This window comes from Penicillium expansum (assembly GCF_000769745.1).
Source record: "Penicillium expansum strain MD-8 chromosome Unknown contig309, whole genome shotgun sequence".
NCBI classification, from domain to species: domain Eukaryota; kingdom Fungi; phylum Ascomycota; class Eurotiomycetes; order Eurotiales; family Aspergillaceae; genus Penicillium; species Penicillium expansum.
In genome coordinates, this window is record NW_015971368.1 from 18878 (window position 1) to 33664 (window position 14787).

Consider the following 14787-nt stretch of genomic DNA (forward strand, 5'->3'; position numbering starts at 1 on the left):
GTGATTAAGGTAACACAGACGCTAGGGAGAGAGATCAAAGTGGAGAAGAAAGAACTGTGGAATGTGATAGCCTCTCAACCTCTACTATCTGTGATGATATCATATTGTTAGCGCCATATTCGCAGATGCATAGGACCACTTTTAGCTTAAACACCTTGACCGGCTCTCTTTGAAAGATAGCGGTGGATGATACCCTTGGAAGGTTTCTTGTCTTGTGGCTTTTGCATTCAATAGCCACAAAAAGCCGCAGTTTTCGTCGAAAACAAGCCAACAATCACTATGTAATTTGTAAAGAATTTACCTCTAAAAGCTCTCACTTATGAGGAAATACTAATTTCTCCAAATTGTCTTAGATTTATGAGCTATATTTTCCTGAATCCCAAATTCTAGCACAGATATCCTCAAATGTAGACCCACAGTCCAGCTCAGCCCTACTCTTTTCTCTCCTCCTTGCACTTATCGTTTTTTTCTGTCTCGGCCTTTCAATAAATTGCATAGAGGACAATCAATGTAAAATGGATAAATTATATGTCGACAAGAAGATGTTGACGAGAATGACCTCAAAAAAGATTGATTTAGGCCTGAGGCAACAAGGCTTCCAAATCCTTTTAGGGTTGACAACATCGGAAGACAGTAGCTAGGTCTACTGTGAGAAATAATCGCCTTAATGCGAACATTTTGCGGTTGGAAGCCTCTAGGGCTGTAGGTATTCTGACTCATCAAATACCTTCAGAGTATGAATAACGTCTTTCATTTTCATAGGCTCTATAACCACTCCCTTCCTAGATATTCCGTGCTAGGTGATCTTCAAAAACTTATAGTACAGATAAGCACAATAATTGCGGCCGTTTAACAGCCATATATAATTCTTTCTTGATACTATAGGTGCTCGATTTTAGCCTCCTCCTATATATATGTGTTGTAATCCAGTGTAGTTGCCCCAAACCCTACATCGCACCTGCTTTATTTCAGAGTTGCGCTAACACCAGTGCTATGTATCCAACCCAGAATATCTATCTCTATAATCCACCAGCTTCAGACAGTAAGACATCCATATTATTTCAACCCTTCCACCATGAAAAACTGGGATTACGGGAAGCTCGCCATTGCCACGGCCGCCATTCTCGGAATCCTCACTCTCGGTGCACTGATATACTTGTTGGTGTGGTACATTCGACGAAGACTACGCGCCCGGCGACTTCATCGCCAGGAGAGTCATGAAAATGACCAGTTCGACCAGTCCGCAGTGTCCCTGGCCGAGGATACAAGCAGGACCCTAGATGACTTCCTCATGAAAGATATCCAGCCCGAGCGGAGTTCAATCATGCTCAGCAGAAGCGGATCTCCATCCATCGCCATCGTAATTGACGACGCGGACGATGTTGACCACTGCAAGTATCCACCTCAGCCTTATCTCGCAAAATATAGCACTTCAGGATCTTCATCTGCAGATACCCACGCCTTGACACATATTTCGACTCAAGAATTGGGCCCTGATGACATACGCTCAGATCAGACTCAGTGGAGTAGCTCGGGACGACGTTCATCAAGCACGACACCGAGAGCATCAATTTCGTCGTCCGCTATTCCAATATCGCGATCGTCTCAGACTTGGACTACAACCTCTGCTAGCACGCCGTCGGAACAGGCTCAGAGCAGTATCTCGGGACACCACTCATCAACTGCTACGCCGAGAGAATCTATCTCGTCGTCCGTCATCCCAACGGCGGGGTCCTCCCAGGTTTGGACTACGACATCCCCCGGAACTGAGACATTTTCGCTTCTGAGTCAATCTTCCAACCGGTCGTACCGCCCTCAAAGTCCCACTGGCCCATCGGCCTCACGCAGATCACCGGTATATACACGTCGGTCGAATGTTTATGGTGCATCGGGTCGTCCGTCCAGTTCAGGTGTCTTGCAGTCTGCATCCCACATGTTCAGTGAAGCGGACGCTCCGAGTATAGCTTATTCGAGAAATATCGACTCTGTGGGATCGATAAGTCCCACTTCTCCCGTTTCTCCGGTGTTGGTGGACGTTCCGGCTGGAAATGATCAACCTCAATGGACCACTGTTCCCCCAATGCCCTTTCCTTTCAGTCAGCCCTGACCGTTGATGGCATACAGTGGGGTATTGGTTTGGTCTTGCCTTTTTGGTAGTTGGTTCAAAGTTGAAGTTCGGGCTTGGGCCAGATTCTATTCATGGCTTGGGATTGCCTTTCCCTTTCACCGTTAATGTTCTTGGAAGTCAATGTTGTTGAAACAGTTCTTCTTTTTGATGACACCCCTTATTCATTATGTATAGTGTCCAGGTCCTTGCAGTGCTTATTTCTTATTCATCATGTTGCTCAGTTACACGCTAATTCAACCTGGAAGTTGGGAAATACTAAGCTTAAACTGCAGACAACACTGACAGTCCTCTATTCATCCATTTGCTTGAGGGTCATCTACGCAAATAGTATTCACTGAGAAAACTTGTTGTTAGAGGGACATGCCCCAGAGTATCATGCGGAAGTACAGGGTGTAACTTGAGGGACCTGAAAGAATAACACTAAAAATATATATTTCATTGCGAATGGTTTGATATGAAAGGATCCAATAAGAGATATAGAACGAACACCCAAGAGATAGGGTTCATGGATTGGCTGTGACAGTTTCATTTGTGTTTTCTGATGCGAGCAGAGCCTCCATCTTTCGGGGCTGATCCTGGTCAGCACTTTCTCCTTTCATCGGCGCGTCATAAGTTCCGGTAGAGAAGTAGAGAGTCTGCCTCTAGACAGAAACATCGCTGATACCAGAAATATCGGTAAATTCAGGATGTCTTTCCATGAACGCACCGCGTCTAGCATGACGGTCCGCCTTTGTGTTCGCTTCTTTAGGAACCTGCCAGAACTGAACGCTCATCCCCCTCTCCTCCCATATTTCCACCTCCCCAAGAAGACACTCCCAAAGGTCCCGATTCCTGACCGGTTCCCCAGCGTGCGTCATCCAATTCGAATGTAGCCATTCCCTTATCAAGATCGTGATGCCCTCCACCAGGTATTCCGAGTCTGTCGCAATGATCAGACGACTGAAGTCATCCGCAGCCCAGTCTCGATATCGCAGTGCTGCAATGGCGGCGCGAATGTGTGCTCTATCAACGGTCATAGTGTGATGTTGACCAGTGGGGCCTTCGAACTCGAGAGGAAGCCGTGCGAAGCCAGATGTGGAATTGTTGTAAACAAAGGAACAACCCGCTCTGCCGTTTATTCTGCCGTTGTCCAGACACGTGGCGCCTGTATAGATGAGGAATTCATCCTCGGCCGAGCGCTTGTCGTGATTGAGGCGGATGAAGCGATGGACTCGATCCGTTGCGGTGGCTTTGGGGCAATGTGGGAACAAGGACTGTGGTGTATCATCTGGACTCGGGGGAGTGAACTCTGTGGGAATAACGCGCCCACTGCCGACTCTAATCTCCGTGTATAAACGACGAAGCATGTGGCCTTCGAAGTAATACGCGGGATTCACTTGATGGTTGGCCATGGTGATTCGGTAGACGCATCAAACTGCAACTTCGGAGGACCTGGGTATACAATCAGTCGGGATTATTTGTACCAAGCAAGAAACATGCAACATACGCTCAAAGATTAATTTCAAGTCTAGATATGAGAATGCAAGAGTTAGACCATGGGGAGACGACAAAATGGAGGAGCAGGACAGCGCTCTTGTATGGCTCCTTCTATATTTGTATTTGATGCCTGAGGTTGACGTCAGGAGAGAACAAGAAATCAACATCAATGATCATGATATTTCATTGAATGGTCTCTGAGCTAAAAAAAAAAAAAAAAAAAAAAAAAGGGNCGCGCCTCGCTATTCTAGTCCTGGAGACGCTTCACACATAAAACTGACAAAAATTAAAAGCAACACATACAGAAGCAAAGTTCTCGAGCACTTGTCCGCCATGAAATGTACAGGTAGTAAAGTAGGAAATGAGAGCTGATACAAAAAGAGCGGGAAGTCCTTCACATCTATTCGGATATATGATTCATGCATTCATATCGCGCACACTGTGCAGGCACCGTTCAAGGCGTTTGCCGCGCTCCCTTTCGCGTACAAGGGTATCCTTGACAAATGCTCGGATGGCATCACGGCCGACCCTTTCCCGCCATGAGGTCCAGCCGGCAAGTTCGCCAACCACGACATCCTTGTTCCATGAGACCTCCTTCGCCAGCCGAGTGGATTCGGATTCGCCATCGCGGATCTTTTGTTCCAGGTCACGGACTGACTTTTGACGAGACTCCTCGAAGCCAGGCAGGTTGATGTTGAATTTGCGGGGAAGGGAGGAGGAGAGGAGTGAGGAGCGAGAGCGAGAGATATGGCGGTTTGTTGAAGAGAGGGAAGACATGAGGGCCAGTGGACGGGATAAAGAGATGAGAATTGCGGCCGTTGTGTTATCGATTGAGGAAAGAGCTGCCAAATACTGGAGGAGAGAGGAGGAGTCTGATCTAGAGGTCGATAGGTAGGTGGCGTAACGAGCAAAGGCCTCGATGTGTGAGATCGGAAGTGCATTAGTTGGCGCTCGGAGTGTAGCAAGGACAGACGAGCATATCATCACCGCATCAGCGAGATCAGATGTTGCATTTTGCAATGCGTGCCCTCGGCGAATCAGGGAGCGTGTGTTCACGTGTACACCGCGCACCATTTCCTGGGCGTGGGTGATGAACTGCTCTGTATCGCGCATGCCCTCCAGTGAGACCGCCGGATATTCGTCCGCGATAGTCTCTGTGAGTACGACAGCTTTGCGGTACGATCGGTCGGCCACCATCTCAGGCTGAAGTTCTGGAACGAGGAAGAACTCCCACAACATTTCGTGGGTTGAAAAGGTTGGATGGGCAAGAAGTGTCTTCAGGAACCGGTCTAGTCTTTCCTGGAGATCATGGAGCACAGACCGTGATGGCTTCGAGTGGATCTGGAATGGATTTCGGAAATCCGAGAGAGACGGCATGTAAGATCCTGGATGTTCTACTGCAAGCCATTTGGCCAGATTCTCAAAGTCGGAGAAATTGCGGCGGCAGGTCGTAACGGTGTATGTGGTCGATCCGGGCCGCGATGATGCCACAGATTCAGTGGGAGGGAATGGCGCGCCGGATTTGAGAATGAAGCGTACGGTTGCGTCCTCGACGAAGTACGACCGCACGACCATTGTAACACGACCCGAAGGATCTCCACAAGCTGATGGAGGGTGGGACAATAAGATCAAATCGTCGATACGATTCCGCACCTCATCATCCTTGGCCAATTCCACGGCTGTCAAACCACGGGCTTCTTTAACATAAACATCGACTCTTGGGTCTAAGAAGAGAATGCGAACTTGATCAACTCGCCCGTACTTGCTCGCCATCATCAATGGTGTAAATCTCTTGTCATTGGTCGCGTTGGGATCGCAATCGCTAGTCTGCAATATGCGTCGGGTAATCTCAGGATCACCAACAATATGCAACAATGTATTCCCCTTCGCGTCGACATGATCATCAAGCTGAAGCGGTTTGTTATCGCCTTGTGCCCACTGTGCTGCAGCCAAACCGGCTTGAACCATTGATTTGTATTCTGGGTGATCATATGATCGACAAAGGGCAAATAGTGGTGTTTGACCATGTTTATCTCGTTGTCGCCATGGGATAATGCTCCCTATTCTCCCTAGTAGCGAGGGTGTGCTGAAAAGATAATGAGCAACAGTGCGACCGTGGACGTCAGATTTGGTCAAGTAGGACGCAACCACATTTAACTCTGTCTTTGCAAATAGGAAGTCCAATAGGATCTTGACAATCTCAGTGTGCGCGAGCTGCACCGCAGCGTTTAATAGCGTGGTCCCATCGGCGTTGGTGTCTTCAATGATTTCTTCCAGGGGGTAGTATTCCTCTAGCGTCAACAGATACTTCAAAGCTTCGGCCTGACGGGCCTCCACTGCCATCATCGGTATGGAATGGCCGGCGGGATCTTGTGTTTTTGTCAAGGTCTCAATCGAATTGTCACCTTCAATCCCACTGGCCATGGACCCGAGGGTTGCGGTCCTGGAGATGAATGAGACGGCTGATGATTCTGATAGGCTGCGAACGTCCATTGAAACCTTCTTAATTGGACGATGAGGGTGAGATTCTTGGATAATCGAAAGATCATCCCAAGTTTGGAATGGGAACACATGGGATAGTGGCGGTGCATCGACAACAGCTTCATCCAGGTATGAGTCGCCATTCGTATGACTTGTGTAAGAGTTCTCAAGAAGGAGATCCTCCGGCTCATCAGCTTCATCTGTCTGGAATAGTACAGACTTTCGCTCCGGTTCCAGTGGGGTCGTGTCGTCTATTGATTCGTGATCCTCGTTCGGTTCTAGTATGGATTTCATATCCGATACTCTGCCGGACTTTGTTGCTTGCCATAAACGTCTGTTCCGGACGCTGGCACGCCGTAATCCAGCGGAATCGGTCACGAGATACATCAAAACTGCTTCAAATGTACTTAAAGCATAGCCCATCTCGCCGTTGTCAACGTCGTCAATGTAAATAAAATGCTGCATGTACAACAATCGAGCTTGGAGATGCCGTATTTGAGAACGGATGACAACAACAAGCAACAGCGACACCAAGACATCAGCGTTGATCGTGACAGAGGGAGTTCCCTTCTCAGATGCCGAACCGTCCATTTGATCATAACTTCCAGGGAAGGAGATGACCTTTACCGTTCCAAGGAGGGTATTCAGCATATCATGGGGACATCGAGCGTCATTGATTTTCCGAAATTCTTCCACAGCTCGCCCAAGTCGGCGAGTTAGTTCTCGCTTCCCTTCACGCCCACCTTCAACGGTGATTCCAACTTGCGACACATCAATGCTCTCCATCTGGCGAATGCGGGAATCCAGCTCTGTGTCCTCTGGTTGGCGGAATGAACAAAGGCGAGGGAAAAGCAGCGGCTCGTGGACTTGCTCAGCAACATAACGTTCTATTAGCCGCTCTACTAGAGGACCGGTGAGGTCAGTCGTCGCACCGAGCAAGGATAATTGCTGCTTGTCAACGAGGCGGAAAAGATCAATGGCAGCAGTCACCGCGGTTTCCAAGCTGCGACGCATGAGATCTTCGTCGTCCTCAAAGTACTCCTCCGAGTTAAAAGGTAATCGCCCTCTGCTGCGTGATGACCAGCTGCGGATGGAAGAGCTTTCGTCTGTCCAAGACTCAGTGCGGGACAACTTGTGGACGCGTTCACTACCAGATGCAGATGGCGATCGTGAGGGTGGAGGCGGCAGTGGTTTACCAAGTTCCTTTCCAAACTCTTTGAATAGTCTCTCCAAACCCGGATGCATCTGCCGGGCAATCATCGGGTAATTGGCTAGCAGTTCCCCGAAAGATTTGATCTCTTGTTTTGGTGGCGTCCCAATTGAATCTCCATTTGCATATTTCTTGTCGGGAGTAGTTTGTCCAACGATCCTGGTGTCGGTCCCAGGGACTGCAGCTGGTACGATCTTCGCAGGGTCATACGTTCCGATCAACGGGCGAGAGATGTAGTAAATCAGCCATGGGCGAGATTCATTGGACGGGCTGTAATATAGCACGTCGGAAAGCAGTTGCGCTTGTGTGAGTGACTTGAATCCTAATAGAAATAACCCCGTTAGCTAAATATTTGGGCGAGCGCATTCGCCAACAGGTGCTCTCACCTTTGTTGCTGTACACTGAGTTGTCCTTGATGATCACCGTCCTCCCATTGAATGTGGTCACCTGTTTTGCTTTCCCTCGATTTTCTCGCACGCTGTTCTCCTCTTTGGGATTCGCAGGCCCAGTATGGATTGGGATGCGGAGCACATGGCTCCCTAGGAACTCCTCGGACGCGACAAGATCGGAATATAGCAGGTTGGACTCCCGGTCGCGTGAACCGATGAGAGACTCTGTCGTTGGAACGAGCAAGACCTGATACACATATACAAGACCAATTAGCCACTCCGGATGATCCGACAACAGATTCACAACCTCCACCTACATGATTCTCGACCGGTATACACTGGCCCGGGACAGTGCTTCGGAAGAAGGCACGGAGGAAAGGATTTAGAGGGTGCATCCAAACGGTTTTGGACGGCCCAGTCTAAGGACTCTAGCAATCATCAAGCCGTCCGTCTCAAAGCTCCGCAGCAGGGGATATGTGCGCCGTAAGATTTCGCGGGGAAGGGCAGCTTGCATGCAACAGGCAGCAGCGCAGTATGAAGTCACAGTGGGTCGTTGAATTTAGTGGGTAGAGCTGCAAATAAGCTTGAACAAAATCACAATGCTAGATCGCATAAAACAAGCAGCCACAAAGATAAGAGTTGAAGTAGAAACACTTGTGTTGCGGGTGAATCGAGAACGTGATCGACAAGTTGATGGGCGCTATACCGCATTGGGAAATTCTTCCATTCAATACACTGCAAGCCGGACTTCCTCTTGAACAGCTCCGGAGAGTTCCTAATTCCTTGGGATGTCATGGCAATTTAATAATCAGGCTCAAGTCTAGATTTACATAAGTCTTGCTGATGGAGTTTGAATAGTCCTGTCATGATATTTCTAATATACAGAGAATAGATGGCGACAGGCATGCCATATAGATAAAAACACAAAAAGGACTGCCGAGGTCTCTCCGCACAATGCAATTCAGTACAGCTGTGCCACACACAACCAGCCAACCCAAAACAAAAACATGGCCTCTCCTGTGGAGGCAGATCAACCCAGTCTACGCACGTGTCTGCTGCGAGTACCACCGAACTTCAGTCGAGTGGAATCGGTCACTCGCGCAACAAGCCCTCGAATGTGTCGTCCTTCGTGGCCCAATAGAACCTTTGTAAACGCATCGCGACCCTTTCCAAACCCACGGTACACAACCTCCAACCGCTCGATCTCCATCAGGAAGCCCTTTTCCTGAATCTGATTCATAACATGAGCGGAAAGTTGGTATGCTGGGTCAAAGCCGGAGCGACCAGCTTTGCGGAAACCTATCTGACCGCATCCAATGGACAGAAGGGGGCTGCCGTTTGGCCGTGTCAAGGTGAGGATTGTGTTGTGCTTGTGGCAGTAGACGTGCAGGTGGTGGGGAGGAGCTCTGTCGGCGTAAGGATTCTTGATCATGTCGGCTTCGAGGCTTTCGGCCATCCGAGAGTAGTCAGAGGTACCGCGCGAGGATGGTACGCCTGACCTCTTGCCCTGCATCATCTGCGTGATTGCAGAAAGCGGCGAGGAGGAAGCGGAAGGTGACTCGGGTTCTCTATTCAACATCTGTTTCTCGATGTCGCTACCATCTTTACGCGCAGAACACGTGCTTTGGTGGGAGAATGGACGTGTTATGCTCAGAGAGGAGATTCGAGGCTGGGATTGGCGGCATACTGAGGGCAATGCCTTGCTCAACTTGCTCATAGAAAAGGAGCCCATCGTGGTGGCCGGGATTTGCGGACAAAGGAGGAGTATCAAATGAGGAAACCAGCACTAGATTATAGACAGCTGATCAATTGAATGCAAATCACCAATGCGAAGTGCCGAGATAACCACAAAGTGCGGGTGGTGTACAGCCGTTGTCGGACCGAAGGGAAACGCTGGAAGTTTTTCGAAGTCTTGGCATCTGCACTTTTTCCCTTCCCCGAGATCTTTGCCTCCCCATCACCTTCTTCATATCGCGTCCAGGCTGGGCTGGTATCCATCTTTCCTTTACCCTCATAATTAATTCTATTTTGTTCTCCTATCCCTTCAACGCTCTAGAGCATGATTCCGGCCAAGATGTCTGCGGCACGAGCCGCTTCCCTGCGGTCCCAGGCACCGTCTCTCAGAGCATCATCTCACCGATTGTCTCGCGCCGGCTCATATTCGACCGTCTCAGCTCAACCATTCACGCACTCCGCTAAAAGCCACCGAGCCATCCTTCAGTCCCCTTCCCACCCCGTTTCTCAACTTGTGTCGCCGTTCGCCGCTCTCCCTTTGACGCGCTCTTTCCACGCCGCAACTTCCCTTTGGCAACAGCAGCAACAGCAAAAGCAACAGGAAGGAAAGCAGGGTGAGGATGGAAAGTCCCAATCACAGGACGAGGAGTCCAAGAAGGAGAAAAAAGAGAAGGAGGAAGAGAAGGTCCCACCACCACCCCACGGAGACAAGTCTCCTTGGCAAGTATTCCGTGAGACTCTGCAGACCGAGTTCAAGGCCTCCAAGGAATGGGAGGAGTCTACCAAAGCGCTGGCATCCTCAGCCCACCAGTTCACTGAGAACGAGAGTGTTAGACGTGCGCGCGCTGCTTACGAGGCCGCGTCAACCGCCACGACCTCCAAAACCTCCACAGCCTTCAAGACGACCGGTCAAGCCATTGGAAAGGGAGCTGCTTGGACATGGAACACCAGCGTTGTGAAGGGCGTCCGAAAGGGTGTCAACGCAACTGGAGAGGGCCTTGAGAAGGCGACGAGACCCGTTCGGGAAACTGAAGCATACAAGAGTGTGAAGGATGCCATTGATGATGGCAGCAGCTCGCGCTACGGTGGTTGGGTCGAGAAGGAGGAACGTCGCAAGCAGCGACAGCGCCGAGAGGAGCAGGAGCTCAAGGCTGGAAAGTCCATCCGCGTCGAGGAGAGAGTTGAAGATCCCAAGTAAGTTTCGATGATGACAAGGTCTCGGTTTTGACATCTTTGACTGATTTATCTCTAGTGCCGGTACCAACATCACTCTCCACAAAGATTCCGCCTGGAAAGACTCCTGGAAAGACTTCAAAGACTCCAACCCCATGATGCAGAAGCTCTTCACGATCAAGGAGAACTACAACGAGTCCGAGAACCCCCTGATCAGCACAGCACGCAGCATCTCCGATCGCGTCGCTGGCTTCTTCGCCGAGAACGAGACCGCCATGGTCATCAAGAAGTTCCGGGAGATCGACCCCAACTTCCAGATGGAGCCTTTCCTGCGCGAAATGCGTGATTACATGTTGCCAGAAGTTCTCGACGCCTATGTCAAGGGAGATATTGAGACACTCAAGCTCTGGCTTTCAGATGCTCAGTTCCACGTCTATGCTGCTCTTGCCAAGCAATACACTACTGCCGGACTCAAGTCTGATGGTCGCATTTTGGATATTCGTGGCGTGGACATTTCTCACGCTCGCATCTTGGACCCCGGTGACATTCCCGTGTTTGTCGTCACTTGCCGTACCCAGGAGATTCACGTCTACCGCAAGATCAAGACCGGTGAGCTAGCCGCCGGTACGGATGACAAGGTGCAGCTAGTCACCTACGCCATCGGATTGACTCGTATCCCTGATGAAGTCAACAACCCCGAAACTCGGGGCTGGAGATTGATCGAGCTGCAGAAGGCTGCCCGTGACTACATCTAAGAGCGCAATCCCGTGCCTCTTCATTCTATAATGCCACAATTTTCTCTATCTCATTGTCGGCATATTCCCTCGTGGACCTCACCCCCTCTTGCATCTTGACTTCCACTCCACCCCTTTCAATTGTACAATACAACTGTTTGATATCAAGCCAGGTGGATCCTGGCGCCTGTTACGGTTATGCCTGTTCCAGTGACTGCTAAATCAGGCCTTCTCTGGTTAATCGGATTTTCTTTTCTTCATGTATTAATGCTTCATTCGGTCTGACATTTTGCTTCAAGTCTTACTCTTGAGGATTTACGACTCAGTCCGCTCAAATCTGAATGTTCCTTTCCATAGACTAGGACGCGTTGGATTTTATCTGATGGCATTTCTCTGGGCCTCGAGGTGTTCTACTGGCGTCTTTGTGCATTTTGTTTCCACTCTCCCCTCGCCACCGTGTATGACTGCATTGGGTTGTTGGTTTTGGTTTCTTTTGGGTCCGTAATCGGTCACCAACATATGAGGATCCTTGAAAATCGTGTAAATATATAAACAAACATTTTTCGCTTGAATTCTTTTGGCTATATATTGTAGTTGAAGATATCATGAAAAAGCACCACTCAAACATCTACATTGACATAGACTAACTGAAAGATATATATTGATGATGGAATAAAACAGTTGTGGGATACTGCCGTGGGATTCCCACTCTCGTACCACGGTCTATGAGAAGACCACCACCTCTTCGAGTAAACAATGACAATGCCGATAGCAAGTTTGGAAATGTTCGCCGCAACCGCACCGTCCATGCGCTCTTGGGCTACTTCATGCCACGCACCTTTCAGGTATTGGCGAAGCTCAGCCCACTGTTCGACAAACACATAGACGGCCATCACATTTTCCGGAACATTTTTAGGTTCCTCATTGATGATTCGATAGCTGTCCAGACTGTTGAGGGAAAACTTGGTTGAGGTTGGGATGGGCTTCGCGCGTTTCGCCTCGGTCTTGGATTTGCATCTTCGTTTGCGTCAATTCTTCTTGTTGACAGGCTTTTTCTTCGACTGTCTTGCTCTATCAGCCGCAAGAGACTGCTCGGTATCGCCTGGTTTCTCGTCCTCGTCATTATCCGAAATGACTGGTAGTTTATGATGGCCATGACTTCTAGCACATTTTTTGAGGCATTGACGACTCGAATCAGGTGTCACTAGAGTCACACTTGCGGGCCGACGGGATTATAGGAATAATAGTGTTGATATAACTAATTATAAAGTCCTAGGCTACCAAGAGCTCTTGGAGCATGAAGAAAGGAAGATCTGCAGTTCTACCTGTAAACGAACTGGGCTTTTTATAGGCCCCAAACATGTCTGATCTCACCCAGGAGACCCAAAGAGAAAGGTATCAAGCATCTCAACACAAAGCAAATCCTGAACGCCTTCATCCAATGACTGAAAAGTTATGGCGACTAATGACGAGTGGAGTGACATCCGAGCTGATTATACCGGACGTAACTCCCAAGTTAGCGAAACTGACTAGGGAGCCAGTATCCCAAACATCAAGGACCCGGAAGTCAACGATGTCGATTCCGAAGACGACGAAGAGTGTTCATCAGATACACACGCGCTTAATCTACGAAGGCTAACCCCTACCAACCTGGATTCAAAGAAAAGCACAAGATAAGAGAATGAATGGGTTGAAAGTTGAGAGGGATGAGTACCATGAATCTACTATTGATGAACCGGATCAGCACACTGTGGCATTTCACGAGCGTATAGAGCGATTGTGAGAAGAAGCGCATGAAGAACTCAAGGACGAGAACGTGGAGACGGAGTTCTACGAGACGGATGCCCAAATGCATGGTCCCTAGAAGATGTTTTAAACATTCGACCGAGGTGAAGATGGCGGCCAATGGGTGTATCTACCAGTGGACATGCCCAAGAGGAAAGGAAATTTAATATTTTTTTATTTCTAAGGAACGCTTTGAAAAGTGAATTTGCTACATGGTATATCAGATTGCGTCTTTCAATTTCATGGCATCAATCGTCGAGCCAGAAATTTACTTCTGGCCTCCAGCACCAGCACCGGCACCACCAGCGCCACCACCGCCCATCATGTTACGCGCCCTGTGAATTGTCAGTAGTGTGATTTATGAAGCCCGGATATATCATAAACTTACATATCCGCGATGTTGGGATCGCTCATCAGGCTGGACATGTCAGGCATGCCGCCACCCTGGCCGAAGTTTTCGGCCATCTGACGGAGGCGGGGGTTGCTCATCAGGTTGCCGAGCATATCGGGGTTGCTCATGAGGTTCTGTGCCATGCTGGAGAACATGGGGTTGCTCATCAGGGAGCCCAGGTCGGGCATACCACCACCACCACCGCCAGCACCACCACCAAGCATGCTGGCGAGGGAAGACAGGTCAGGCATGCCACCGGCACCACCGCGCGAGGCACCAGGAGCAGTGTCCAGTTCCTCAGATGGAGGCTCAGTGTTTCGGGAGGTCTCTTCGAGCTTCCGTGTCGATGTCTCCAATCCGCGCTTCATGGCCTCACTGCCACCGTTGCCTTCCGCCTCAATACCCTTCTCGTATGCCTCCTTGGCGGCATGGTAGTCTCCCATATCGAAGCGAGCGAGACCCAAACGGCTCCACGCCTTGGAGTACTTGGGATCGGCAGCGGCGGCAATCTCTGCATCTGTCGCGGCCTTCTCGTGCTGGCCCGAAGCGGAAAATGCGGCGGCGCGGTTGGACAGATAGATGGGGTTGGCCGGGGCAATCTCGAGAGCCTTGGTGTATTGCTCAATGGCAGCGGCGTAGTCCTTCTTGGCCATAAAAGCATTGCCCTCAGACTTCAGCTTGTCGGATTCCGGTGTGGGCACGCCAGCCTTCGGCTTCTCCTGGGTCTGAGCTCCTGCGGTCGATTGCGGGGCCGACTTGTTGCGCAGCTTCTCGTAGACGCTGTAGATTCCAGCCAACGATTGTCCACCCACAGCATCCTTCACAGCGGCCTCATCAGTAGGATCAACTTTGAAGGTATCCGCGATACAGGACTGCGCGATCTCAATCGACTCGGCATCGTCGGCGGTGAGGGTGCCATCTTTCAGGCTGGAGCCAAGGAAATCAATGATGGCCAAGGCCAAGCGCTTGTTGCTTTCTGTAGGAGCCTGCCATGAGTCAGTACCATGAATCGTTCGCAACACGTGAGAAGCTTACCATTATAGTGATCTTTCAATAATTATTGCGAACGAAAGATAAACAGCGTTCAGGAGCGACTGAGATGGAAGAAAAAACCAGGTGAGGCAATGCGGGGGAAGAGCTTTTGCACGTGATCGTAGCTTATCGTTTCCCCGGTCTGTTTCCATCCACGTTGTTTGGACTTTGTTTCTTTACATTTGAATTTGTGCTTTGGGGGTTCTTGTCTGCGTTGCTGACGGAGAATTGGTTCCTTGGAGATGACTCCATGT

The 14787-nt window shown here is 49.7% G+C and overlaps 5 protein-coding genes across 5 annotated transcripts; 2 read left to right on the forward strand and 3 right to left on the reverse strand.

Moving 5' to 3' along the window:
- Window positions 1-1075: 1075 nt before the first annotated feature.
- On the forward strand, window positions 1076-2107 carry PEX2_090140 (uncharacterized protein; the record flags this gene model as incomplete). The annotated part of the gene is made up of 1 exon (XM_016746284.1): window positions 1076-2107. One exon carries the CDS (start codon window positions 1076-1078, stop codon window positions 2105-2107), a length of 1032 nt encoding a protein of 343 aa, XP_016597073.1.
- Window positions 2108-2769: 662 nt separating this feature from the next.
- PEX2_090150 (uncharacterized protein) lies at window positions 2770-3519 on the reverse strand (the record flags this gene model as incomplete). The annotated part of the gene is made up of 1 exon (XM_016746285.1): window positions 2770-3519. One exon carries the CDS (start codon window positions 3517-3519, stop codon window positions 2770-2772), a length of 750 nt encoding a protein of 249 aa, XP_016597074.1.
- Window positions 3520-4021: 502 nt separating this feature from the next.
- On the reverse strand, window positions 4022-9416 carry PEX2_090160 (putative VPS9 domain protein; the record flags this gene model as incomplete). Its single annotated transcript, XM_016746286.1, has 4 exons — window positions 4022-7617; window positions 7682-7931; window positions 8002-8103; window positions 8733-9416. The coding sequence occupies 4 exons, from the start codon at window positions 9414-9416 to the stop codon at window positions 4022-4024; spliced, it is 4632 nt and encodes a 1543-aa protein (XP_016597075.1).
- Window positions 9417-9743: 327 nt separating this feature from the next.
- On the forward strand, window positions 9744-11346 carry tim44 (protein translocase subunit TIM44; the record flags this gene model as incomplete). The annotated part of the gene is made up of 2 exons (XM_016746287.1): window positions 9744-10612; window positions 10671-11346. 2 exons carry the CDS (start codon window positions 9744-9746, stop codon window positions 11344-11346), a joined length of 1545 nt encoding a protein of 514 aa, XP_016597076.1.
- Window positions 11347-13378: 2032 nt separating this feature from the next.
- Window positions 13379-14539, reverse strand: PEX2_090180 (uncharacterized protein; the record flags this gene model as incomplete). Its single annotated transcript, XM_016746288.1, has 3 exons — window positions 13379-13445; window positions 13499-14487; window positions 14537-14539. 3 exons carry the CDS (start codon window positions 14537-14539, stop codon window positions 13379-13381), a joined length of 1059 nt encoding a protein of 352 aa, XP_016597077.1.
- Between the last annotated feature and the right edge of the window lie 248 nt (window positions 14540-14787).